The sequence below is a fragment of the Podarcis filfolensis genome (genome assembly GCF_964270895.1).
Source record: "Podarcis filfolensis genome assembly, chromosome: 2".
Taxonomy (NCBI): Eukaryota; Metazoa; Chordata; class Lepidosauria; order Squamata; family Lacertidae; genus Podarcis; species Podarcis filfolensis.
This window is the reverse complement of record NC_139605.1, coordinates 85,927,159-85,954,120: the sequence shown is the minus strand read 5'-3', so window position 1 is coordinate 85,954,120 and position 26,962 is coordinate 85,927,159. Positions and strand designations below refer to the sequence as shown.

Here is a 26,962-nt window from a genome sequence, read left to right as displayed (position 1 = left end):
CCTGTGTTGGGGCCAGAGCTTGCATTTGTGCATTTGGGCAAAAGCCCAGGAAGTGTGCACAGCATTTCCTGTCCTTCTGATATGCATTATTTTATCCATAAACTCACAGAATAAACTTTAAACAAGTCTGAAAAAAATCCAATTGCATAGTATCTCCAGTACAGAAAACTTTATGGACTTGCACGTTCCCATATGTGTAGCCTATGTTGCTTATGTTGTGCTTTTCTCATTAAATCTGCTTGCGCTGAATCAATAAGGGGAATAAGCTCATAAAAGTAACCCAAACATTCACGATGCTGAAGCTGGACTGACAAGCAAAAAGCAGACAAAACAGACCCTTTAAGCATCCAGTAAAAATCTGGGTTTCTATCTACAGCTGCAACCTTGAGGTGAATCGGATGTGTGCATTTTTAAAAAAACAAAAAGGGTCTGTTCAGCTTCACTCTTGCAGAAATGTTATAACTTTGCCCTGTCAATCCCTTGAATCTGAGAAAGGTACAGCTAGGAAGCTGGGCTTCCTTAAAACTGCTCAGACATGAAGCCCATAAAACTGAACGTTAAAGCAACAGTCCATGGCATTATGTAGGATGGTCCCCAGTTAACAGGGTGTGGGAGACAAAGGTGCCCTGACTGCCAAGGTGTGTCTTTTGTAGTGTTTGATGTGGGTGGGAACCAGGTTGATTCCTCCTGTTGTTGTTCAGCAGGGTCTTCAAACTAGAGTTTCTTCTCCTATCCAGGCTACCCTCAGACATGAAAAGGCACCTACACAGCCACCAGTGTGTAATGGGATGGGTGTTTACATCACTGAGCAGCTGTAAAAGATCAGGATTGAATTCATGATGCATTCCAAAAAAAAATCCTACTATTTATACTGAGCCATCAAAATCTTCATGGTCAGCTGCCCAGCATATGAATGTCAGCATGGGGTAGCTTCCAAATAAACGCATAGTGCTTGACAAAGGAGCAAGCAAAACAAAAACAACCCCTTGCACCTTGCAACCTTGATGTCAACAGAAAGAGGGAAAAGGCAATGATAAGGGATTACGGATAGGAAGAGCCAAGGACAGCCAAACCCAAACCAGAAGTTCTGTGTCTGCTGGACTCTGGTCAGAGGAAAGACTCAATGTATTTGATCCAATAAGAACTTATGTGCTTCAGTTGGAAGCACCTAAGTTCTAACATGCACTGGACTCTTCTGAAAGCTCAGTACCCTGCAGATCTCTACCACTGAGCACAAAAAGCTAATCTCACACACGTGAGTGGTTGCACTGACCAGAAATCTAGTGAAACGCTGTCCTGTTTAGACACTACATGTTAGAGAAGGAGGTGTGTGTCGTAAGCAGTTTCCCTTAAAAAGCTGCAATAAAGGCAACCGTCAAAATAAAACAACAATCAGAAATTTAAGGGTTAATGCTGCCAGCTGTTTTCCATAGCAAAATAAAGTAGAAAGAAAAGAGACTAATTACAACCTTGATACAAGCAAAATAATATCCTGGCCTTAAGTGTTGCCAAAGCAAATGTTATGCAAAGGTCAGCTTGGAAGAATGTCAGCATCTCAGTTAATCAGAGCCACACCAGCACTAGGAAGAGCTTCTCCATTTTGTAATAAGGGGAAAAGCTGACTCGCCTGATGGCGAAACACCACAGACAGCTGCATCATTCTGTTCTTGCACCACGGCTTCTCTCAGTGGGTGGCAACCTTGAGTTTCTAGCATGAGGTTCTATAAATGGCACAAAAGTTTATCAGGGACTAAGAAGCCAATTGCAAGCCAAGTTTTGGAAGTTGTATCTTGCTCACACCAGTGAGAATTTCAGCCAATAAGCGAGGGGGCTAAACAAGCAACAGGCTGGAAAAAGAGGTCCCAGAGGCTGGCTTGCTGTGTCCAGAGGTCTTGCCTTGTGTAAGACTGAATCCCCATCCCCACCCACTGTCTCTGAAACAATTGCATCAGCTGGAATCCAACATAAATGAAAGCAAATCAGGGGATTTTGTAGAAAGCATTGCACAACGATGGAGGAAAATGATGAAATTTCCATAGCAACATCAAACCATTTTGCAAACTGCACTCAAGTGACTATGGTGACTCAACATTCTGGAGTGCACAGACTTAAGTCAGCTTTAAAAAGTAGTAATCATTTGCATGTGTCCAGAACTTAAGCTTCTCATGCTGGCAATAATCCACTCAATGCTAAGTTTACAGTGAAGGAAGGTGGCCTTGCAAATAAAGTACTGAACAAGCATTCAGGACAACTGGGTTCACGTGCAGCTTCCACAGAACACAAGCGAGAAGCTGGGTACAACTGCATATTCCCTCACTGCAATTTTCACAGATTCCAGGTGATGACATTGCTTTTGAGAGATTATCCAAAACTGAGTTTCAGCTAACATCCGGAAAATATACGGAAATATGCTTTCTTTGTCACTAAGAGGTGGGAAGTGGATATTCAGAAGCAGAATATTCTACAGTCTGGTTTCTTTTCTGGATAAGGGGTGCTGTGAGTCGCATCTAGCTTGCACAAAGAAGGACAGAAATACATGCATGTTTGTTTATTTCCTACCTCTTCCTTCCAGACACTGCCTTGGGAGGCACACTGCTATGGTGGTTTTCAATCCCTTACTATATACAGTGGTACCTCTGGGTATGAACGCTTCTGGTTACGCACGCTTTGGGTTACGAGCTCCGCTAACCCGGAAGTAGTTGCTCCTGGTTGTAAACTTTGCCCCAGGATGTGAGCAAAAGGCGCGCGCGCAGCAGGAGGTACCATTAGCGAAATCGCGCCTCAGGAGAAGAAGGGTTTCAGCTTAAGAACGGACCTCAGCAGACATTTTGAGCAAGTTTTTTTTTTTTTTGAATCTTCTGCTTCATTTTTCATTATTGTATCCTTTGTAGCCATACTGTACAGTGGTACCTCAGGTTAAGAACTTAATTTGTTCCGGAGGTCCATTCTTAACCTGAAACTGTTCTTAACCTGAGGTACCACTTTAGCTGATGGGGCCTCCCACTGCTGCTGCGCCGCCGCCATGCGATTTCTGTTCTCATCCTGAAGCAAAGTTCTTAACCCGAGGTACTATTTCTGGGTTAGCGGAGTCTGTAACCTGAAGCTTTTGTAACCTGAGGCACCACTGTATTTTAAATAGGGCTTTCATAATGTGCTATTACCATTAACTGCATTACACATTAATACATTTTAAAATTCAATTGAAAGTGCAATCCAAAAGTCAGACAAAGACATGTAGGGGGGCCACAGGATGCAACCGAGGTACCACTGTATAGTTTAATTTTAGTATTTCTTACAATCAGACTTTTCTACAGATGACCAATGGTGTAAGCCTGCAGGCAGGACTCCTGGTCTTTAAAAATGTTCTGTATAGTGTTGAACATCTTTAGGCACTACCCACCTTAATAAAAATAATAATGTAATCCATGAAATTACAGATTCAATGCACTGGTTGTTGTCTGCTTTCAGGGCCTGGTTTCCAGTGCATTTTAACACCAGTTAATGACAATACATTATTCTCTGTTAACTAAATCTGTCTTGATGAAATGTGCAGTGCTGCACTCTGTGGGCTGTATGTGTCCTTTCCGTTGCCTGGATGGGTGGTCTCAGGATTGCTGATTAAACAGGTTATCATGTCTTCTTTCTCATGCTTTCTCTCCGCATTTGTTTGGGAGTGCATTAATGGTTCAAGGCTAGTTACAGGGGGGAAAGTCATTTGATTCTAGCAGGGTTGCTTCCAGACAACCTGTTTATTGAACGTTTGTCCTGATTTGTTTGCAGGGAGATTAAACAAAGTTGGCTATTTATTGAGCATTATTCTGCTCTGTTCCCGGGAAGGCATCAAAGCAAGCAGTGCTATTTTTCTAGAAGTGTGTGCTCTTTTACACAAACATTTGCACAGCTTGCACCTGTGTTCAGTGTTCACATGTGAGCAAGCCTACAACTGCAATCATGGTGCATGTTTGAAAGGGTAACAAGTCACACATAAACAGGACAACCTGACACAGCATGGCCAGCGTCACCCAAAAGTATCTTTCATGGGGCATTTAGGATGACATCTCTTGTCTCAGCTATGCCATTTTGAAACCTATTTTAGCATTTAAAAAACCCCCACCAGCAGTGTAAATATGGCTATGTATTTCTTCATACCAAGATAATAAGTGGAAGGATGAAACTTAAGTAAATGGATATTAAAATATATGGCAGCAAGAACGAACATTTATTAAGCGGCATTCATGTGTGCATTTTCCTTGTAAACTCACTTTTTTCTGATTGGCTGGAGTCAAACTCCTAAAGAGCTTCCTTCCCTGTTTGCCAGCATTCCAAATGGTGAAGGAAGTCCACCGACTGAGGATTCTCTCTTCCAGAAACAAGACACGGTGTGTCCAGATGGTTCCCCTGAGAAGTAGAGGGAAAGAGTGAGAGACCAAGACTCCTCTTCAGTGAGACACAGTGCATTCCAAAGGCACTCGCACAGAAAACGGACCAGCAACATTGCCAGAGGAGCCGAAAGCTGTCACCAGGGAAACATTCTCCTTGTGTAAATAGTAAACTCGATGTCTCTGGGAGATGAAGACTCTCAACATGTAGGTTTTAGGACATGATCAGCCCATGCTGCTCAGATCATAGGAACATGAAACTGCGAAATAGGTTACAATTAAGACCATTAAAGCTGCCAAAAGTTGAACAAAAGGAACAGGAGGATGCCCAAGGCATTCTTTGCTGTTGTCTTATCCAACTTGGATGGATGGCCACCAGGCATTGTATATAAGATGTCCTGAGCTGTCTGGGAGAGTGAAATATCTGACATAGATCACACCAAGGAATTGATACGCTGCACTGGTTCTTTTAAGAGCCATTGCTCAGTTGTAAAACATCTGCTCTGCATGCACAAGGCCCCAGACTCAATACCTGGTCTTTGCAGAGAAGGCTGGGAGAGACCCCTGCCAGAGAGCTGCTGTCAGTCAGCGGAGGCAATAGGGAGCAAGAGGTTTGACTTGGCATAAGGCAGCTTCCTATAATCCTAAGGAATATACTGTACTGAAAATGTTTCTTTTTTTAAGAAAAGGAAGCTAAATGCAACACAACTGAAATTAAAAATAGTTAAGAAGGGAAAACACCCTATTGACGCGAACCAAAATATAATCATAAAATTCTGGAAACCCTAAGCACAAATGTCAAGTGAACAAAAACTTACATTTTTCGGCAATGGGTTGTTGTTTCTAAATTGGCACTATTGTCAAGTATTATTAAACTGACACCAGTATCTGTCTGTGAGATGTTGGTGGAATATAACTGAACAGGATTTCATTCCATGAGAGAGGCCATGGGGAGAAAAAACGCCCACAATCCATTCAGCACCCCCCAACTTGAGGTGTTTTGTAACTGCTCTTTCTTTAAGTGCTCAAATGCGGCAGAACTAATTGGACCATGTATTTTAAAACATGCTCTTTCCCAGGGCTAGTTTTGCACAAGTTAATACTCTGCGTGTTTTCTGGAACTTAATGGATGTCTGTTTTATAAGGTGATCCTTAAGAAATCTAAAGGCATTTCTGAGAGAAAAACCAAAAAACAGGGGGGGGGCTTCTAATACTTGGTCTTCTGCTCATATGTCTGAAAAGTTGGTTTGTTTTCCCTATAAACTGCAGTGTGCAGCAGTGCACACATACAACCCGCCCCACCCCATCTCTGAACACACTCAGCACTCAAATTCTCAGAAAAATCTCTTTTTTATTTAGGAAATGTGTAAGAACTGCTTATCACGAAGGGCCTTAGAGCTAAACTTCCTTTCACCCCCAAATAGCACCTCCCTTCTGTCCTCAGTTGTTGCTCCCTATATTATGTTATCAAATGGAAGTCACAGTTCTTAGTCTATTAAATATGTGTTCAAGTGAAAGGATAACACAGTCATAATGGAATAAATATGACAGAGGAACAAACATAGATAGACAGTTTTGTGATGGTTTGGTGTGTATGCATGTACTGTGTGTGTGTGTGTGTGTGTGTGCGCGCGCGCGCGCACATGAGAAGGAGAGTGTGAATGATGGGTTGAGGCTGTGGTGCAGTGCGAGGGGCCTTCTATATTCTACCACATTTTGGGATATGAAGTGCAACTCTAAACTCTTTATCACCCTGCAACAATTCACTAACCAACCAACTAGTCTTGCTAGTGGAAGCTTGCACAAAGACTTCCACTAGCCCAGGGGCGGCCAACTCCCAAGATCTACTTACAGAATTAAAAACTGGCAGTGATCTACCTCCATTTTTGGGTGGTTCAGGTCAAAGTTGTTGACCTTTTTTAAGGGAGGAGGATAGCCCCATTTTGGGGGGTTCTTGGGGAGAGAAAGGAACAGCCACTCACTTGCTGACTAAACTCCGTCTTACATTCCGCAGATCGTGTGACGATGGAGGGCAGGGCGAGAGGAGGGACTGGATTCAGTTTAACCAATGCTAAGGAAAGGGAACCAGCGATCGACCATGATCTACCAAAATCTCCTGGGGATCTACCAGTAGATAGTTATCAACCTGCTGGACATCCCTGCACTAGTACAATAGGGCTTTTCCTCTTCCTCATTCTCCCCCTACTCCCACACACTCATCATGTGCCCCCAAACTGATCTGGGGGCAGACCCCCTGGAACAGTGGGCGATGGTGTGGGAGAGGGCAGATCATTCCAGCAGGCAAGCAGGAATGCTTCTGCTGCCAGAGCGATCTCCTTAGCACTATGCTGAATTTCTTCCTATATATGTGTATATTCATGGATGCATATTCCTTCTGAACCTACACATTTTAGATCTTTTAAAGATGATGGAAATCAAGCAGTCTCTCCCTCTCCCTGCCCTCTCTTTCACACACAAAATGAGCACACTGACAGTATAGGAGCCAGAGAATAAATTGCAGTGAAAGCCAACTAATAGCACTGTAAACCTGACAGTATTGCTAAAATGTGGGCTTTATAGCAAGCTGGCAGATGTCTTTTTGTCCAAGTGTATTTTTATGTCTGCACTTTCAAAATAAAATTCCAATTTGGCACATATAAACACCAGATAACATAAGCAAATACTGGACCTATTTGAAATGTTGAATCCACATGCTTTGCAACCATAACAAGGAAACATCTGCAAACGCAGAGAATAGGTTAGGATTATCAATTTTAAGCACCCTCAACAGACCCAGGGCAGACAGTTATCTCTCCCCCCTCCACCCATCCCTTGCCTACAATTTGGTAAAATCAGTTCTGTTTGCAAGAATTTATGCTCGTTTTGATTAGGCTCATTTCTCACTGTCTTCCATCATGCTTTGAGTGTTTTCTTAAGTAATCATTCCCACCATAAAAGTAATATTTCAGAATGTTATTACCTAGTATGGCATAAAGAAAAATGACCATAGCACAGAACACTAGTTTACACTGAGGATTCTTTCCCTATATTCTAACTAAGTTGCCAAATCATGTTTAAAAATAATCCTGTCATTGTTAAGTAGAATAAATTCATTTCCAATAGTGGGCAGGAGACGATTTTGGCATACTCCTCCTTTCTCCTGCAGCAGCCATGCACTACCACCCACACAATTCTAGAAAGCACCCCAATCCTCTGGGGCAGATTGAGGAGGGGGGAAGGGTGTAAGCCATGGGTAGGCAAACTAAGGCCCGGGGGCCAGATCCGGCCCAATTGCCTTCTAAATCTGGCCCGTGGACAGTCTGGGATTCAGCGTGTGTTTACATGAGTAGAATGTGCCATTTTATTTAAAATGCATCTCTGGGTTATTTGTGGGGCTTGCCTGGTATTTTTACATAAGTAGAATGTGTGTTTTTATTTAAAATGCATCTCTGGGTTATTTGTGGGGCATAGGAATTCGTTCATCCCCCCCCCAAAAAAATTATAGTTCGGCCCCCCACAAGTTCTGAGGGACAGTGGGCCGGCCCCCTGCTGAAAAAGTCTGCTGACCCCTGATGTAAGCAGTTCTACATTGAAGGAAGAATCTGTCAAAAGAGCTTCCTCCTTCTCTGTTCAAAGAAGCCTCTGCTGAAAGAAAGCTTTCCATGAGTGGATGGACACAACTGGAAACAAACTATTGTGCTTAAATAGAGCAGCCCTATGAAGGACTATACAGTTGTACCTTGGTTTGAAAACAGCTTAGTTCTTGGACATTTTGGCTCCCAAATACCACAAACCTGGAAGTGACTGTCCCAGTTTGCGAACTATTTTTGGAAGCTGAACGTCTGACAGGGCTTCTGTGGCTTCCAATTGGCTGCAGGAGCTTTGGAAGTCGAACAGACTTCTGGAACGGATTCCGTTCAACTTCCAAGGTACGACTGTATAAATTAGTAAACCCTAAGCAAACGTTTAAATGAAAGGGTTCTTTGCTGTAATTCAATATCTCTTTGGGCCACATGGGAAGTCATGGAATTAACCTTGCATGCTCTTTTAGGCTGAAATGCTATGTACACCTATCCAGGAGTAAGATGCATTGAACAGTGGAAACCACAAATGAGTAGGCTTTACATAGAATTGCATTAGGCATCTTGTTAGTTAATCCAGAGGTGGGGGGGGGACAACACACTAAGTCTGTTCTCACAATTACCAACCATCATTTATTAATTTAGTTTGTGTTCACAAAATCATTTAAATAGATGGATTATTTACTGAAGTATGATTGTGAGCTATCTTGGAACTTCAAGGAACCAAGAGGCAGGGTAGAATAGAAAGCATACAGAAAAGGGCAGCCAAATGGTTAAGAAAAGACAAAAGCTTATCTAGGGCCAAGGACTGTCTGAATGTGGTCTACTGGAGGCAAGCAACAGGGGACAGGTGTTGCCTTCATGCCTTCCTTGTAAGCTTCACAGAGGCACCTGGCTGCCATACTTAGAAACAGAAAGCTGGGTCACATAGACTTTGGTCTGATATAACAGGACTCTTAAATCCGTATATTCTAACGATGAATTCTTGCTGAAAAAAATAATTTAAAAAATGCTCCGCTGGAAGCACTGCACACCCCGAAGAGGAATATGCTTCTGTCACTGCAAGATCAACAGTGCTAGCTAGATACAAAAATGACTGTGTCTAAGCTAGCACACTTACTGCTGTCAAGATACTTTGATTCTGAACAGAAATTTCCCCACTGTTTCAAATTTGGGCCTCCCATAACAAAAGATTGCGACTTGTGCCAAACTGTTAAATGTGGGAAAAGGGGAGCTGGGATGAGACCAACTAATCAAATTCTTCAACTTTTCACCTAAAGTAAGATTTGTAGCAGCCTGGTCTCCAGGGACGAAAGATTGATTATTGCACTGTTGGCTAGCCAAACCCTTTAAAAAACGACTTCTCTAGAGCTGAAAAGACAAACCCATGTGTGGTTTGCTGAAACAGAAATCCTACTTTCACATTTGACAGTTAAGGCCTCTCCTTCGGATCTTAATTTGGCAGGATAGAATGTCCAGGTCATTAATCACTGCTAAACCTTTATTAAATCTGCAGAAGACCTGTGCAAAATAGCGCAACACTTGGTTATGAATTATCTTAATTTCCAAAATCATTCAGTAACTATCAACATTGTTAATATACAAACCACTGAAATGCAATTTTGGGCAAAGAGAATTTATGCAAGGCAGACTGAAAAAGGCCTCGTTCAACATGGAACTACCCTCTGGTTGATTTTATGCTGTGAGCTTTCATGCGCAAAATGGCAACCGGGCAGAGGATGGAAGTGCATGATATGTGAGGAGTGATCACTCATTCCTGCCCACCACATCACTGCCAGGTTGCCACACAATCAATAAACACACACACACAAAACACCTCATGCATTGCATCAAATGCAGGCCCGAGCCTGACTGAGTAAAAAGTAACCACAAACAAGTGAAGCAATGGATCATCCCATAACACATGTTTTTACAAGTCTCCAAGGTACAATACCTGTTTTAGTCAAAACTAGATTTGTAGCTTGCCTCACTCATGCTCCTGCTGCTTCTGTCATCAGATCAGCCACTGAATGGAGGTGGATTCACACTGATTGATTGATTGATTGATTGACTGACTGATTGATTGACTGACTGTGCTATATCCCACCATTCCCTCCAAAGGACCCTAAGGCAGCCGACAATGATCAAACGCTACAAACCCCATAGTTTTGAAACATTCTAAAAAGCAGCTTAAAACATTCTTAAACAGTGATCTCAGGTTTGCCGGGAATGGTGTCTTTCAGCCATCAAATGAATGCTTTTAAGCTTTCCCCCCTGCAAAATCAATAGAAGAAGAAGAGTTTGGATTTGATATCCCGCTTTATCACTACCCGAAGGAGTCTCAAAGCGGCTAACAATCTCCTTTCCCTTCCTCCCCCACAACAAACACTCTTTGAGGTGAGTGGGGCTGAGAGACTTCAAAGAAGTGTGACTAGCCCAAGGTCACCCAGCAGCTGCATGTGGAGGAGCGGAGACGCGAACCCGGTTCACCAGATTACGAGTCTACCACTCTTAACCACTATACCACACTGAAGGAGACAGAAGCACCTCACTAGGGAAGAGCTCCACAAACGAAGAACCACCACAGAATAGGTCACCATGAAATAGGTCACCACCAACCAGGCAGCCCTGAGTATTGGCACCACCACCAAGGCCTCACCTGCTGATTATATGACCTATGATAAACACACAGTCAGTCCTCGCCACTGCAAACGTCATGTCCACATCTTTGAATTGCAACCACTGAAACCAATCCCACAAGTCGTAATTTGATGGTGCTCTAGAGACGTCCAACACACCTGAACCAATAGGGACAGCAAATTCAGCACAGCCCTGAGCAATTTCCTCCTCAAACTGATTCTGAAATCTCTTACAGGTCTGGGTCTGGATTTAAAGAGCTCTGCTGGGTGATGTGGCAGAGAGGGGAGCTCTGTTTGCTACTGTCACTGCCATGTGGCAGGGACGTGGAATGCACTCATGGCTCTATTTAGTCAGATTTGAACCAGGACTTCTGTTCTAACCAACACCACTCCTGCCTCATTGCCCACAGCAAAAGAGCTTTTAAACCAGACTCCCCAAGGCCAGAGATGGTGCTTGGGAGCGATGTGTAGATGGCCCTTTCCATCTCACTATTCCACAGCGAAACCAGGGCTTTGACAGGATCACAACAGCAGTACATAGTTGTCCTTCTATCCAGTGGTGAGATCTACAAGATTAAATAAAGCAGTGCCAGCAATATCCCAAGGCAGATGTGGTAGATAATGTTTTGCAGAGGTACTAGTGGTGGGGACATTTCTCCCCTTTCAAAATAATGTCTGAGAGCATTTGCTCTTTGCCATTTGTGTATAGGAAGAACAAGGATGTGAAGATCCAACAGATCCTGTATGTCCATGACATACCCAATGAACTTCTAAAACATGGTGTAAATTCACTCAGACAAACAATCTGTGATGGGCTAGATGCATGGAAAGGAACTAGAAGGGACACTGAAACTTAAGCATGTTAGAATCATAATCTACACCTATTCAAAAAGCATAATGTTCTGAATTACCTGGCCTGTAATCCTGCACCCGATTATAAATCATTTTGATTTTATGTAAACATATACAACTGGATACAGTAATACAACTGGACCGCAGTGTGAGGTATCTCGATACAAAGCAATATTGATTGTTTTGATGTAAATGCTGAAAGTACTCAATGTTAAGTCATTTAAAGGATCCTTCCTTCCATGCAAGGCAGAGCCCAGGTGTCAATTCTTTACGTCCATAGAAAGTACTTTTGCTATGAAGTATTTGAAACTTCTGGAAATGCTTTAATGGAAATAAGTTTGTTTTAAGGAAATATTCTTCTAAACTGCAAAACACTGAATACATGCATAGTTTTTACGAGTCAAGATTTCACATCCCCCTCTAATTATGACATGAAAATCGTAAAGGCAGGAATAATAAGTAGAGCATGAAGGTGTTTTGATTTCTGATGGGAATTATTAATTGGATCTCAGGAGTTGAGTGAACGTTTGTTTCTTCGCGTCTGCAAGTGCAACATGCCCCTTTTATGGCAGTTTAGCACTTCATCACCACGACGGGTGTCACAACTTGGAAACTCTTCATAAATAAATGCAGCCAATTGGAACAGCCAGTCCACATGAAATTTCAACAGTGTCTAGAGACCAAGGGTTGTAATGTTTACTGCCCCTCTAGCTAACAATGGAATTTTGGACTTGATGCAAAAAATCTCTTAAATAATAACCGCAAAGTTACAAGATCTTCTGATTTGGAGCTTAGCTGCTGCTGGCATTTGTCGACAGATGTCTGTTAATCAGTTTTTATAGGATACACGATTCCCAGAAGGAAAAAAAATTAATGCACAAGGTTACAAATGTTGCACGGCATTCCAAGATTAGACAGTAGTGGAAACTCTAGAACCTTCTTCTAGGTCCTTAAAAGGACCCAGAGCTGCCTTTAAAAAATATACAAACACAACACTCCCAAAATCAAAGCAGTCATAAAAAAACCTAATAATTTTCTGCACTTAAAAATCTAAAGCTATGAGAATTTAAAGCCTATCCGAAGGACGAAAACATTTATTTTTGCCAAAAAAGTGACAAACTAAAATCAAGGGCTATAAAGGATTAGCTCTTGTTGTGGTAACCAAGTGCAACAACTGCTAGCTCCTCTCCCTGTGACTGGAGAGAACTGTGAGTAGATTCACAGGTAGGACTGCCGCTCAGCACATCAGTGGAACAAAAGGACTAGCTTGTGAGCACAACTTAATAACATGTATGAAGTCACCAATGGATACTGAAGATGTAGTTGAAAGACAGGTCTCAAATGCCTAGTGGTCACCATAGCCCTCTGTAGCCTCACACATCAGTTTTCAGCTTGCAGAATGGGTATAGGAAACAAAAAATTACAACATGCTGTTTTTTTACCAAACAGTCCTCCCTGGTCTTCTTGTTGAAAGCATACTTGCTGTAGCACTTTGTGCCTGCTGAAATCCGTTTGTTCCTATTTCGAGAACTCTTCCATAGTACGTATGAAATCAGGGAGGAAAGTTAGGTGCCCAAATAAACTTGGATGTCTTCCATCAGCTTCAGAAAAGATTGTGAGTTAGCTGTTAGTTGGTAGAACATGAGACTCTTAATCTCAGAGTTGTGGTTTTGAGACCCACATTGGGCAAAAGATACCTGCATTGCAGTTGTCAGGAGCTTGTCCTACACTCAAGTAGGACCCTGGCAGAGACACATGCCTGACTGGCATGTTCTCTCCCTCCTGGTCGTCCATTCGGGAGCTTCAAAAGCTTTCTTCTGCCTGAACATCACAGCGACCGATGCCAACAGATATCGGCACACTTAGGGATCCGCAGAATCTTCGCAACTCAGCAACTCAGCATTTTGGCTAATCTACTTTATTTACATATAAACACACAAGGAGCACTGCAACATGGCTCTCCCTCTCTCTAGCATCAGACAGCAAAAAGAAAAAGAACAAAGAACAATAGTCCCACTTCATGGAACACAGTAACACAAACATCCTGTCTCCATCACTTCCCACTCTGTGGAGTCAAAACATGTACCATCATGTGATAGACAACAATCCCATGACTGCAATCAGGGAGCAGGAATCCTAACAGCAGGGGGTTGGATGAGATGACCCTCTGAGTCCCTTCCAAATCTAGGATTCTACATATGCCACTTTTTTGAGCCAGTTCCAAAGCCAATTCAACACATTATCTCCCAACCAAAAACCAAGGGGTTCTATGAAGGGGTTCCCTGTTCTATGAAGGTTTCTGGGAAGCTGTGAAACCCTTCAAAAGAGGTTTTTGCACACACCCCAAACTACAACTCCCACAATTCTTTGGGGAAAGCTATAGCATATAAACCAGTTTCAGACTGGTTCAGATCTTTAATGCAGATATCCCCTAATATAACAGCTGTAAATCATTCAGCAGTAGGCATCTGGTTGCTTTTTCACCTGTGAAATATTATGAATGATAATTTTATGTATTTATTTATAGAAGTTCCTTCCTCAGAACGGCCCCAAGAATATGTACATCAAATGCAAGATCAAAGTACAGTACAGAACTAAAAACATACATAAACTAAAAACTAGCTGCAGACAATAAAGACCACAATCTAAGACAGAGTTAAATGTTCTAAAGACACTGGGATCAATAGACGTAAGCACTGTCTGTTGTTAGATTGTGGCCAAAATTTGTGAGCAGTGAGGTAGAAAGCCAGCAATCCTGATTATCTGTAAGCGAAAAGAAATAGATTCTTTTTTATCATCAGTGCTTCTGAACTAGAATACGAGGCATAAAAAGCATTTCTACATGTTCACACACAAGAGACAACACAGAATGCCGAGCAAGACTTTAAAGAATGACTGGAAGTGAAGCAGTAATCCAGCTAGCTAAAAATCTTTCTGAATGGTTGCCTCGTTGTATTACAGTATCTGTCAGCCACCAAATCCAGACTCATACCAAGGCTGGATTCCCAAGCAGCTACAGAAAACCAAGGACTAGGGCTGATGGGTCCATTTGTGATCTATTAAATATAGAATGGTTTGATATGTAAGAATTGTGCTGATGCAGTGCCAATTATATTTTCATTAAAGTAAGTTATAGAACGAAGATACTCTCTACTTCTCAGCCAGCACATTCTCCGCACACATGTTCACCACATTTTCCAGCCCCTTGATTGAATAAAAATAGGTCCAATGACTATGATTCAACAAGACTTGGTAAAACTATTTAAAATATTGGCCTGGTACAAAAACAGATCACAGAATCAAGCCAAATATCTTTAGATTTATGTACTGTTCTTGCAAATCAAACTTAAAGCACAGCAGTAAAAAAAACAAAAAACTACTAAATTCTGGGCTAGGAAACACAAGTTGTTGTCATGGGGGAAAAAGGGTTTCAGCCAACATTGTGTGAGCAGAAGGCAACAGGGGTGCAGAAAGCTACCAAACATTGCGGTCTGTGTCATTTGGAAATACATAGTGAGAGGAAGAGAAATTGCCCTGAATCAGAAGGAAGAATATTGTGCCCCACTGAGCAACATTCTTCCACTGAATTTTTGAACCAGCAGTTTTTGACGGTTCAAAGAATGGTGCTGGTTGTTGGAAGCCCATCATTTTAGCAAGATTCCAATGTGAATCCTCTCCTGAATCAGGAAGGGTTTTGCATTCAAATCCCCTTCTAAAATGAGAGAAAAGGCCTTCCTTTTAGCAGGGGTGAATTTTACAGCAAAATGATGTTTTAGTTTGCATGGTTAGGGAGTTGAGAAAGCAGCAGCCAAGCACCTTAGCATTCCATTGTACATGCATTATTACTATAACAGTGAGCTTGGCCCTCATGCAGGTAGCGAATTGCCACTCCGGCTCCTACACACCCCTTTGTGGGAGAGTTAAATCAGAAAGTCTACATCATAGAAATTTACCTTGGGAATATTTTCATAGCTTCAGGTTGTGTCATAAGGACAAGCAGTGGGTGGATGTTGGGTTCATGCAGAGAAGTGTGTGACTGTGCCTTCAGGCTAATTATATGATTATTACAGGTGTGGGCTTTGTGAAAACCTGTAATGAACACAAGTTAATGTTACTAATATAGATTTTTAAAAAACATGTAGCTTAAGGAGTGTCAAAAGAGAGATGGGTTTTTGGGGTTTTTCCCCTTTAGGTTTCCGGTTCACCTAAGTTGCCTTGTACGCTGGGCCGTTCCCAGGGCCAGTAGCTGGGATTCCTGCCTTGGGGGATAAGGGAATGCCACTTTCCCAGACTCCCAGCGCCAAGGCAGGTGCAAAGGAGATGCAGCAACTTGCAAAGAGCAATTAAAGAAACCGCCCGAAACAAATGAAACTAAAAGCAGTTCTTAAAAGTTACATAAGAAGCCACCTCCCACAAAAGATTCTCACTGGTTCATTTCAGTCGTCACATTAACTACTATTTCATAGCCAGAAGCAACATGAATCCAAGGCTCAAGGAGTGCCAAATTGAGACTCTTTATCTCACATTCCCAATGAAAAAGAATTTTGCTTTGTTTTTACTATTTCTGCCCTTTCCTGAAATAGTGTGTCCCCCTCCCCAATGTCATCTGATTTTGTTAGCAGTGAGTCTGATTCTAGTAATTCAGAATTAAACTCAAGACAAATTCTTCTACTAGGCTTCTATCTGTTTGACACAGAGCCTTCTTCTGTAGAAAAAACAGTTAACGTAATAGTGAAAACCACTGACTGTCACCTCCTTCTTCAACTACTTTGGCCTAATGGATAACTCAAAATGAGCTTTATGGCGAGGAGCTTAACAATGCAAAGCTTCTTGACAAATTTTAGCTTTCTTTTCTATTGTGTAAATGTTAAAATATATTGTAACATGCTCACAACCGCAGGCGAAACAATAAAACGGATAACCATTATATATTTAATATGATATGAACAAGTTGCTACTATCGTCAAATTGTTCCTATGCACACCAGGATTCAGATTCTATAAACACGGAGAACATGTCATTTGATAATGTATTCCCATGCTTCTAAGCATAGAAGACGATGGGAGTGAGACTGTTTCCTACTTCACAGATTCCTTTTGCCTTCCAGCAATCTATTCTGTAGGGTAAATTAATTGTGGGAATTACTCATGGGGTGGTGGGGTGGAGGGAGAAGCAGTAATTAATTCCTACATTTAGACGTCACCAAACTGTTCAGAACTCCCACTAGCCAATCAGACATGAACTTCCTTTTTTTGCTGTAATGAGAGTTGCAAAATAAGGCAAATACTACGCAGTTTCTGCCTGTAGGGCATGGGGGCTTTGACAAACTGTGATCAGTACACTGAAGATCTAGACTTGATTGCTACCTTTGCTGAAAAGATTAACTGACACACCTTTCTTTAAACAAATCATGTTCTTTAGTTTCACAAAGATTTATTTCTTCAACTCTGGCTGTAAGCTACGGGTATTACGAGTCACAAACTTCGTCTTAACTACACTTTCAGCCAAATTATCTACAATTATACAGTGGTACCTCGGGTTACAGATGCTTCAGGTCACAGACTCCGCTAACCCAGAAATAGTACCTCGGGTTAAGAACTTTGCTTCAGGATGAGAACAGAAATCACGTGGCAGCAACGGGAGGCCCCATTAGCTAAAGTGGTACCTCAGGTTAAGAACAGTTTCAGGTTAAGAACGGACCTCCAGAACGAATTAAGTTCTTAACCCGAGCTACCATTGTATCTACCTTTATTTACATATCTTTATGCATCTATATTGGGGTGGGTAATTTTTTTGTGGACCCCCTAAATTTGTCCCTTTTTCATCTCCCCCCCCTGCTTCTATGGGTATGATGCTATGAAGCCAAAATACTTGTTTAGGGCTCCCCAAATTTTCCATTTAAAAAAACAAGCACAAATTTTGTATTTATTTTTACTGACAGTTCTCATACGCCATCTCACTGTGATACCATGATGCTAAAAGTTTTTTTTATAGCCCTTCAAGTCCGCACCCCCAAATTTGCCATTATTTTTAAAAAATGCTTCTTCTTTTTTAAAAAATGTTTTTTGTAATGTTTTCCTCTTTGCTCTCATAGAATTTTTTGTGGTCATCCAGCCCCCCCCCCCACCGTTTTTTTAAAAATTATTATTAAAAAGAACATAAGAGGAGAATTTTGGATCCGGATGGATCAGGCCAATGGCCAGTCTAGTCCAGCATCTTGTTCTCACAGTGATTCCCAACCAGATGCCTGCGGGAAAGCAGCAAGCAAGATTCGAGCTCAAGAACAACTGATATTCAGATGCATTGCTGCCTCCAAATACGTGGTGTCGGGCCCTTCCTGAGCAGTAGTTTCCAACCCATTTTCTGTCTTCAGACTCCACTCCAGCTGGTTTCACCTAAAGTAATAAGAAGATGATTCAAAATCCCAATCTTCAAGTGCCACTGAAATCTGATTCCCCCTAGGAGAGATTAAAGAATAGCAGCTCCTCAAAGAAAGAGACTTAGAATCCTTGTTTGTACTTTAAGAAGACCTAAGTGGGTTTCCCTAGATTTCCCCCTTAACAAATTAAGAAAATAAGAGCCCTGCTGGATCAGACCATCTAGCCTAGCATTCTGTTCTTGCGGCGATCAACCAGATGCCAGTGAGAAGCCCATAAACAGGACACAAGAGCCTCGGATGCTAGAGTCTAGATGCCTCTGATAGTCTTACAGTGGTACCTCGGGTTAAGTACTTAATTCGTTCTGGAGGTCCGTTCTTAACCTGAAACTGTTCTTAACCTGAAGCACCACTTTAGCTAATGGGGCCTCCTGCTGCCGCTGCACCACCAGAGCACAATTTCTGCTCTCATCCTGAAGCAAAGTTCTTAACCTGAGGTAATATTTCTGGGTTAGCGGAGTCTGTAACCTGAAGCGTATTGTAACCTGAAGCGTAAGTAACCCGAGGTACCACTGTATCTTCTATTCATTTGTCTTACTCCCTCTTTTAAAGCCATCGAAGTTGGTGACAACTCCATCGTCGAATTCTCCATCGTCGAAGGACAAAACTCCATTTTCTCTGGCAATTTCACTTCTGACCTGACTTTCTACTGATTCCACTTCTACTGATCTCACTTCTGACCTAACTTTCTACTGATCCCACTTCGTAACTGAGATTAATCTGGATTACATACACATGCATGTAAACATATCAGGTAACTTGAAGCTTCTTAGCTGGCAGTCCAAATGCCCCATCAGAAGCAGCTTTATGACATTTCCACATTCTCCACGTATGCCGTATTCCAGAGGAGTCTGAGCCACACAACCTTGCAAAATGGAATCAGTAACAGCTTGCTGTTAATTCGGAACAAATTCCCTTCCAAAAATACATTTTTTAAAATGCCACAGCAACTAGCAATGTGCTTCCAAAAAGCTTGACATGTTGAAATACAGGGTTAGGAAAAGTCTAATAAACTATCAAAAATATAGCTCCATCATGTAGCTAGTAAATAAAAGGGAAATACTTTCATAGTTCTTCATCTACATTGCATTCATTATGTGGTTCCAATGTCTTCATATCGAAAGCTATGGAATCAAACACATCCCTACAAAATCATTTATTTACTCTATTTAACCATCTCATTCCATGCAACAACTAGCTACTTCCATATATAAACAAGCACAACTGCAAGCAGATCTCAGAATCACTGCTGTGAAGCAATCGTCATTCTGAACACCCCCCCCATTTTTAATGGAAAATATTACATATACTGGGGTATGCTGCTCAGCACCTTTGAGATGAAACAGATTTACATTGAATAAACAGACAGATATTTTATTATGCTGCTAATGCAGTTGAAGCTCATGATTCAAACCTCACATAACTGTGTGCTGAGCAACTTCTACATTAACTGAACCCCACTAAATGCTGAGCCCCCCTCCTTTTGCAAGTTTCTGTTTTCATATCATGTTGGTTTAGGGGAAAAGTATCATCAAGCAAGTGGCACAAAAGCTGAAATGTTCCTATGTTTTTTATTGAAGCCCTGGGCACAGATTGTGGAAGCTCCATAAAATCCCCAACGGCTGGTTCTTTAAGGCTTCAAGGAACAGGGCAGAGCTTGGAAACAGCAAAGCTTTAGGAGCAACAGAAATAGACAGTCCCTGACCTTGTGTGACCAAAGTCAGAAATGCTCCTCAGCTTGACTGAGCTGAAGCTTCTAAGAGGTAGTCCTTTTCTACCCTATTAAGCCATCTCCTTAATTTCCCAAACTTGGGTCTCATCAGTTCCCATCATCCCTGACCACTGGTCCTGCTAGCTAGAAATTATGGTATTTGTAAGTCCAACAACAGCTGGAGACCTAAGTCTGGGAAATCCTATCTTAGTTCATATAACTGAAAACAGCCCTACCCTAACCCCAGTCCTACCTAGAGGGACACAGAGCACCTACACTATACATTCCAAGACAGCCTTCCTCAACTTTGTGCTTTCCAGATGTTTTGGATTACTATGACTGTGCTATCTGGGGTTGGTGGGAGTTATAGTCTGAAATGATACATCTGGAGGGTACCAGGAGAAGGCTTTTCTAAGACAAATTAAAGAAAGAGAGACAATGAAAGCGCCCCAACCAAAGAAACAATCAGTTCAAAAGTTATTGTAGGGCCAATGTAAACCTGCATTCTTAATAGGCATGTTTGAGAGGAAGGATTCAAATTTGAAAAAATTAAAATCTATCCTGTGTCCCTCTTGGGTGGCTCATAGCTTCTCTGAGTTATTCAAGCCCCTTCGCCACGGCAAGGCAGTGATCCATGAAGGAATTTCTTAAGGAAATCAGCCCTGAGTGCTCACTGGAAGGACAGATCCTAGAACTGAGGCTCCAATACTTTGGCCACCTCATGAGAAGAGAAAACTCCCTGGAAAAGACCCTGATGCTGGGAAAGATGGAGGGCACAAGGAGAAGGGGACGACAGAGAACAAGATGGTTGGACAGTGTTCTCGAAGCTACGAACATGAGTTTGACTAAACTGCGGGAGACAGTGGAAGACAGGAGGGCCTGGCGTGCTCTGGTCTATGGGGTCACAAAGAGTCAGACACGACTAAATGACTAAACAACAGCAATCCTGTGTCCCAAATCCAAAATACTGGGATCAATACATGACTGCGGAGTGAAAAGGAATTCAACGTGAGAGTGAGAGTCAAAGTAGATGTTATTTTAATTGTGTAGCAAGCAACAATGTCTCTTTCCCCCCTTCATTTAATATACAGGCTCAAGGGGGAAAGAGATTAGCATGGCAACATGGAAGAAGAAAAACTTATTCCTTTCCTCCCCAAATGCTATCAGATGGAAACCCTCACTCCCTCCTTAGCCCGTAATTAAATGAGTGACAACGGGAGATTTATTCCCCAACCTCAATGTTGGGCCCGGGTAAGTGAGGGATTTAAAGAAAAAATAAACCTTTCCCTGCACAATGTGGTCTGGATGACAATTCGTTCTCTCTCCACACAGGCTTATAATTTAATAAAGGAAAAAACACAGACATAGCTGCACACTACACATTTAGCATAACAAGCAGTATACATACATACATACATAATTTAATTTGTATGCCACCCTTTCCGAAGTTCAAACCATGCTCAAGGCAACTTACGTTAAAAAAAATGTAACTACAACATAACAAAAGTCATCATAAACAATGAACACTAAAAAATACACAACCAAACTGAACAATTTCCACATAAATCACAAGAAGAACTAAAATAAAAATACAAAAAAGCAGCAGCAGCAATGACCCTCGCCCCCCGCAACAAAAACCCCTAAACAGTGTGGCCTTGCATTCCAGGGTTTCAAACTTTGAATAACAGATTTGCCTAAGCCAAAGCAACACCAGAACCAAATCACGAGACCACTGAAAAAATAGTTATTCAAATCCACGATGTATTGAGACATAAGAGTGCGTAGCTTACAGGGAAATAAAAGAAAGTAGCCTTAAAAGGCCAACATTCTCAAGTCACATATGCTTGCAAATGGCTTGGGAATACAGACAAATGATCAAATATATACGAACCCACATGCATATTTTGTTGGGAAAGGATTCCCCACCCACCAATGCCATCCAAAACTTCAAGCAGTTTGATACGGAACATATCTTACTCTAGGACTGAATGGGTTGCCGCCTGTGGATGGTAACGGTACAGAAGGAGGCGCTGGTTGACTCGAAAGACTCCACCACCTTTTCGGAGATGTTCATAAAAGAACAGCAGGTCTTCTGGGGTGCCCTGGGGGGAAAAAACCCACATTTTTTCCAGATCAAAAGCAGGTAATAGTACAAGTGTAACCATACCTACTCAGAAGCAAGTTGTATTGAATTTAATAGGGTTCACTCCAAGGAAAGTGGAGTAAGAATCCTGTGTGATATATTATGTGATTGTGTTCAATGACAACTAAAAAAATCTCGACATTCGAACCAATGCATACACCTATCTAATGGATATTTAGAGACATTCCCTAAAGCTAATTTAATATAAAGCGTTACTCTTGCACAGGACATCCAAAGATCAAATGTTATAGGCCTTTTGCTGTACTTTATCAATGTCAAAAGCACACCTGCATGCTCCCTGTAGAAAAAAATAAAAATACTGCGAATGGCAAACCTTCCAGATCTCCAGTTGCTTGTCGTAAGATTGCTAAGAAGCAGGTGGCATGTCCAACTACATCCACACAACACAGTGCTGAGTGAGCATCTCATCACAAAAACTTCTTGAGAATGAGAAAGAGAGATCTGATCAGAAACATCCCTTTGCCATGAAAGTAGTATTTTAGCAAAGTGGGGAGAGGATGTCTATAGTCTCCCAAATGTGCAATATCGTTTCAGGATGAGAGAGTCCATTTCAATGGGTAGGTCTATGGGCATGCCCCAGTACTATTCTGCTGCAAATTAAGCCACACAACCATTTCAAAACCCTGCCCTCTTGTTTTCATATAACCGAAGGTGATGACTAAACAACATCTGTTTGAATTTAGCAACACTGCAGCCTCTTGAGACTATAAAACAGCCCGTATAATTGTCAAATGTTCTCAAAATATTGTTTGTTTCTCATCCCACTCTCGGTTACCAAGCTGTCATGTGATGGTGCTATGTAAATAAATAACTGATTTACTCGGCATGGAGTATTTATTCAAGCATTGTGGCATCAGAATGAAAATGAATCGCCACATGCCTATCCACACGCTAGGTGGCTAAATATTTATTTGAGGAGCATGTTAGCTTTTTATTACACATCATTTGATGCCTGTACAAAATGAAATTGCTAAAATAATTAGAACATTGTGTTACTTTGCTTGATTTTCCTTTGGCTTCAGATTATTAAGAGAAATGTGTATTAAATGAACCTTCGGTACTGAATTTGAGAAATGCTGATTTCTCCCCCCACTGCAGGGTTTATTGGTCCAATGCATTTTGAAATTACAGTTCCTCTTCAGAGGCACTGCAAATAAGAACTTGGAATTCAGTACTTTTATGAAGCAAACACTACAGTTCCCAACTGGGGTGGGATGGATGGCAGTCGTCGTGCCCACCAAACATCTAGATCTAATTACCTTCCTTCTCCTCATTTTTTGAGACAACATTCTAATGAAGCCTTCTTACTCTGATTCAGGCATTTCTCCTTCTTCCAAACATCAGTTGGCTGCTCTTGGTCTCCAATTAATGCCAAATACATGCAGAGACGCTTCTTTTCTAAAAAGTCAGTGTGCCCGCAGCAATTACCCTATAATTTAAGGCTGAATCATACATCTAGGAGTGCCATGGACCCAGACTTTGGGTTTCTAAAATTACTTTTTCTAATTTGAAAGCCTAATGATAGAATAATGGAAACAACAATTACGGAGTAAAATCTATAGTATTATGACTATGGACACATTAAAAAGTATACATATCAACACAATTGGGACAATGAATTAAGAGAAAATATTCCTGAATAAGTATGGAAGTGAGTTTGGCACTCAGACTCATCGGATGACGAGACTGTTCTAGGTTGGCAGGAGTGGCAAAAAAATGTCTAAAAAGGCGCTGCTTTCAGCACACTGAAACCCACCATGCCCTGGGAATCAAAAGAGGGCACCTGAGCGGTAGTCAACAAAATACGTAGTCTCAAACAGCAACAAAAAATTCACAATTGCATATTATCAATTGCAATCTTAACAAAGATGCATCAGGACATCCAGAAGTACTGGATTAGTTGTAGTTTCCGTGTCACCTTCAAAGGTAGCCCCACATAGAGCACATTGCATTAGTCCAAGTGAGAGATAACCAGAGTATGCACCACTCTGGTGAGACAGTCTGCAGGCACGTAGGGTCTCAGCCTGCGTAGCAGGTGGAGCTGGTAAACAGCCGCCCTGGACACAGAATTGACCTGTGCCTCCATGGACAGCTGCGAGTCCAAAATGACTCCCAGGCAGTGCACCTGGTCCTTCAGGGGCACAGTCACCACATTCAGGATTAGGGAGCCCTCCACACCTTCCTGCCTTCTGTCCCCCAAAAACATTACTTCTGTCTTGTCAGGATTCAACCTCAATCTGTTAGCCACCATCCATCCTCCAACTGCCTCCAGACACTCATACAGGACATTCACCACCTTCACTAGTTCTGATTTGAAAGAGAGGTAGAGCTGGGTATCATCCGCATATTGATAAACACCCAGCCCAAACCCCCTAATGATGTCTCCCAGCGGCTGTATGTAGATGTTGAAAAGCATGGGGGAGAGGACAAAACCCTGAGGCACCCCACAAGTGAGAGCCCAGGGGTCTGAACACTCATCCCCCCCACACTTTCTGAACACGGCCCAGGAAGAAGGAGCAGAACCACTGTCTAACAGTGCCCCCAGCTCCCAACCCCTCTAGACGGTCCAGAAGGCTGTTATGGTTGATGGTATCAAAAGCCGCTGAGAGATCCAGCAGAAGTAGGAAACAGCTCTCACCTTTGTCCCTAGCCCACCGGAGATCATCAACCAGCGCGACCAAGGCAGTTTCAGTCCCATTAACTACATATATATAACATATATAACAGCGTAGCTAATACATTTTGGAGGTGTGGAGCATTGTGTGCTGATATATTCGTATTTTTGGTCATGCCCTAAAATTGTGGTATTTTGGAAAGTTGCAATAAATGAGATTAAACTTATAAGAGGGTATGAATTGCCAGAGGCACAGTTAATTATATTGTTTAGAAATATTAAAGATCTGGTTTTACCAGTGGTGGGAAAATGATGAGTGGTCACAGGGAGACGAGGGAGAAAACGGGGAAGAGGAGGAAGCTGAAGGGGTAACGAGGCTTAGTGAGCTGGGAGTCTGTGGCAGAAAGAAGTCCAGAATCAAAGGCAAAAGCTGAAGCAGGGAAGAAGGGAGGCTAAAAGGCGAAAATGAATCCGGCTGGTGAAGAGGCACAGGTGTCTCCCCCTCCTGCTGAGACAAGCTCCTCTTCTCCCTTGTCTCCAAGAACCAGAAGAAGCATGAAAAGGGGGGAGGAGAAATTGGCAATGGGCAGTTGCTGCCTCCCTTTGCTTGGGGGGGGGGCCCTGGAGCGGAGGGGACTTAGGCAGCTGTGGGGAGGCAAGGACCTTCAGTCTCAGCAACGGCTTCATGGGGGCAAGACCTACTGGAGATGAGTTGCTGTGCTCATTAGGCCTGACACTCCTGCGCAGGTCGTGTTTTTGCTAATAAAGAGTTCGCTCCAACTTGCGCAGTATGATTTACTGCTGGCTTGCTTCTGACTGCGGGTTTGGAAGGAGCTGTGGGACTTGGGGTAAGGGATAAAGAGCTGGGAGTTGGCATGGCGGTAGATGGGGTTGGTTGAGTGGAGCAAGCAGGAGCAGAGCCCCTAGTAAAAAAACCACACAACTTTTACTAGATGCAAATAATGGTTAATGAGTACAGTGCATTAAGTCCATCTATCTCAGTAATGTCTACACCGACTGGCAGTAGCTTTCGCAAGATTTCAGATGGGGGTCTCTCCCAGGCCTACTTGGAGATTGGGGACTGGGACATTCTGTGTGCAAAGCAGTCGCTCTACCTCTGAGCTTCAGCCCGTACATGAAAGATATTGTATTCAGGTTTCTATAATTTGTATTAATAGGTGTATTAAGTAACACGGTGGGCAGTAACAAAACTGCGCTGTGGGAGGGTGAAAGAAGACATAACCGCCAGAAGGAGAAAACCAGAATTCCTTCAACCTACCATCTAGCTAGATTTATGCTTCCCCTGTGCTCAACTCTGTGGTGTTGCTTTGTGTCAACTGCAAAATTTAAACCTGCTTCTGTTCCTCATGTCACGCTCCAAGCTAAGTCAAGTTAGGCACCTGGTTCTAATTATCTAGCAGCTTGCTACCCAAGGTCACATGCCTATTTGTAGATTCCATTACACTACATACTGTACCGAGTACTTAAGGTTCTCTCCCCCCCCCCACACACATATGATGCAATTATTTTCATCAAGTTCCATAACTAAGAATATTGTGCAATTCTTCATCGACCATGTCTGGTGGATGTAAACAGTGGAACAAAGTAGATGAGTGCAGTAAAAAAAGGACTGCAGAAGACAGAGCTAGAAATATTCCAAGTGCTCAGAAATCTGGTACTGATGCCTAAACATTTTTAACCCAATAAAGATTGGCATTTAATAGGTAGCCAGGGGAGAAATGATGTTGGCCAGGTCTAGATGCAGAACCTAACTTTCTCTTTGTTCCAAGAGGAAGCAGCTTCAGCCTGCGCATCCACACTTGGCCAGCGTATTTCTTACATATGCAATGGTTCAGCAGCTAAACATCAGACCCACGGGCCATGCATCCCAATAGTGAAAGTGCAGTATCACCAGATGCAAGCACATGTGCCTGGATACACCCACATAGACCCAATGAAATTTATGGATCTAATTTGTCTGAGTTAAAAAGCTAGTTGACTACAACCCATGGCCTCTTGAATGCTTGTGGGCAAGACTTATCAGGAGAGGAATAATGTGTGGCCCAGCAAATAGTAACATCACATGAACTTGATTCATACCAAAAATCCTTCAAAAGATATATAATACAAAAATTCATCTCAATAGACTAATGCTGAAATCCTAAATGCCCCACTGAACTGATTGAAACTCGGTCCAATGCTACCAACTTGGAAGCATTAGAATTAAAGAATCTAGTCTAAGATTGACTTGTGGAAAGGATCAAATGTGCTTCAGACAGTCCAAGTTAAGTCTGAGGAAATGATAACAGCACACAGACTGAATATAGAGATACAAAGGTCAAAGTGTATCTGGCAGAGGACATATCTGACCTCAGAAAAACTATTGGCTTAAGCTGAAGCAAAGCATACAAAAGTCAAGTGGATGGGTCAGAGGCTTGATCAGTGACTGTCTCCTATGCATGTCCTCTAACCATGTACCTATAAACCAATTGCAGGAGGGTACAGCCCTCACTTCACTGTTGCTTATATTTGCGTATTTGTATGCATGCCTGTGTTGGGCCTGTAGCAAAATTTTAGTTTCATAGG

General features: G+C 42.2%; 1 protein-coding gene across 1 annotated transcript in view; it reads right to left on the bottom strand.

Moving 5' to 3' along the window:
* The window catches only part of B3GNTL1 (UDP-GlcNAc:betaGal beta-1,3-N-acetylglucosaminyltransferase like 1), a 163,695-nt gene that overhangs the window by 18,190 nt on the left and 118,543 nt on the right, over nt 1-26,962 (bottom strand). The window contains exons 9-10 of the mRNA XM_083597761.1: nt 21,576-21,700; nt 4,263-4,398 (exon numbers count right to left, since the gene is read on the bottom strand). Coding sequence (XP_083453887.1) covers nt 4,263-4,398; nt 21,576-21,700 — 261 coding nt within the window. The remainder of the gene's footprint in view (nt 1-4,262; nt 4,399-21,575; nt 21,701-26,962) is intronic.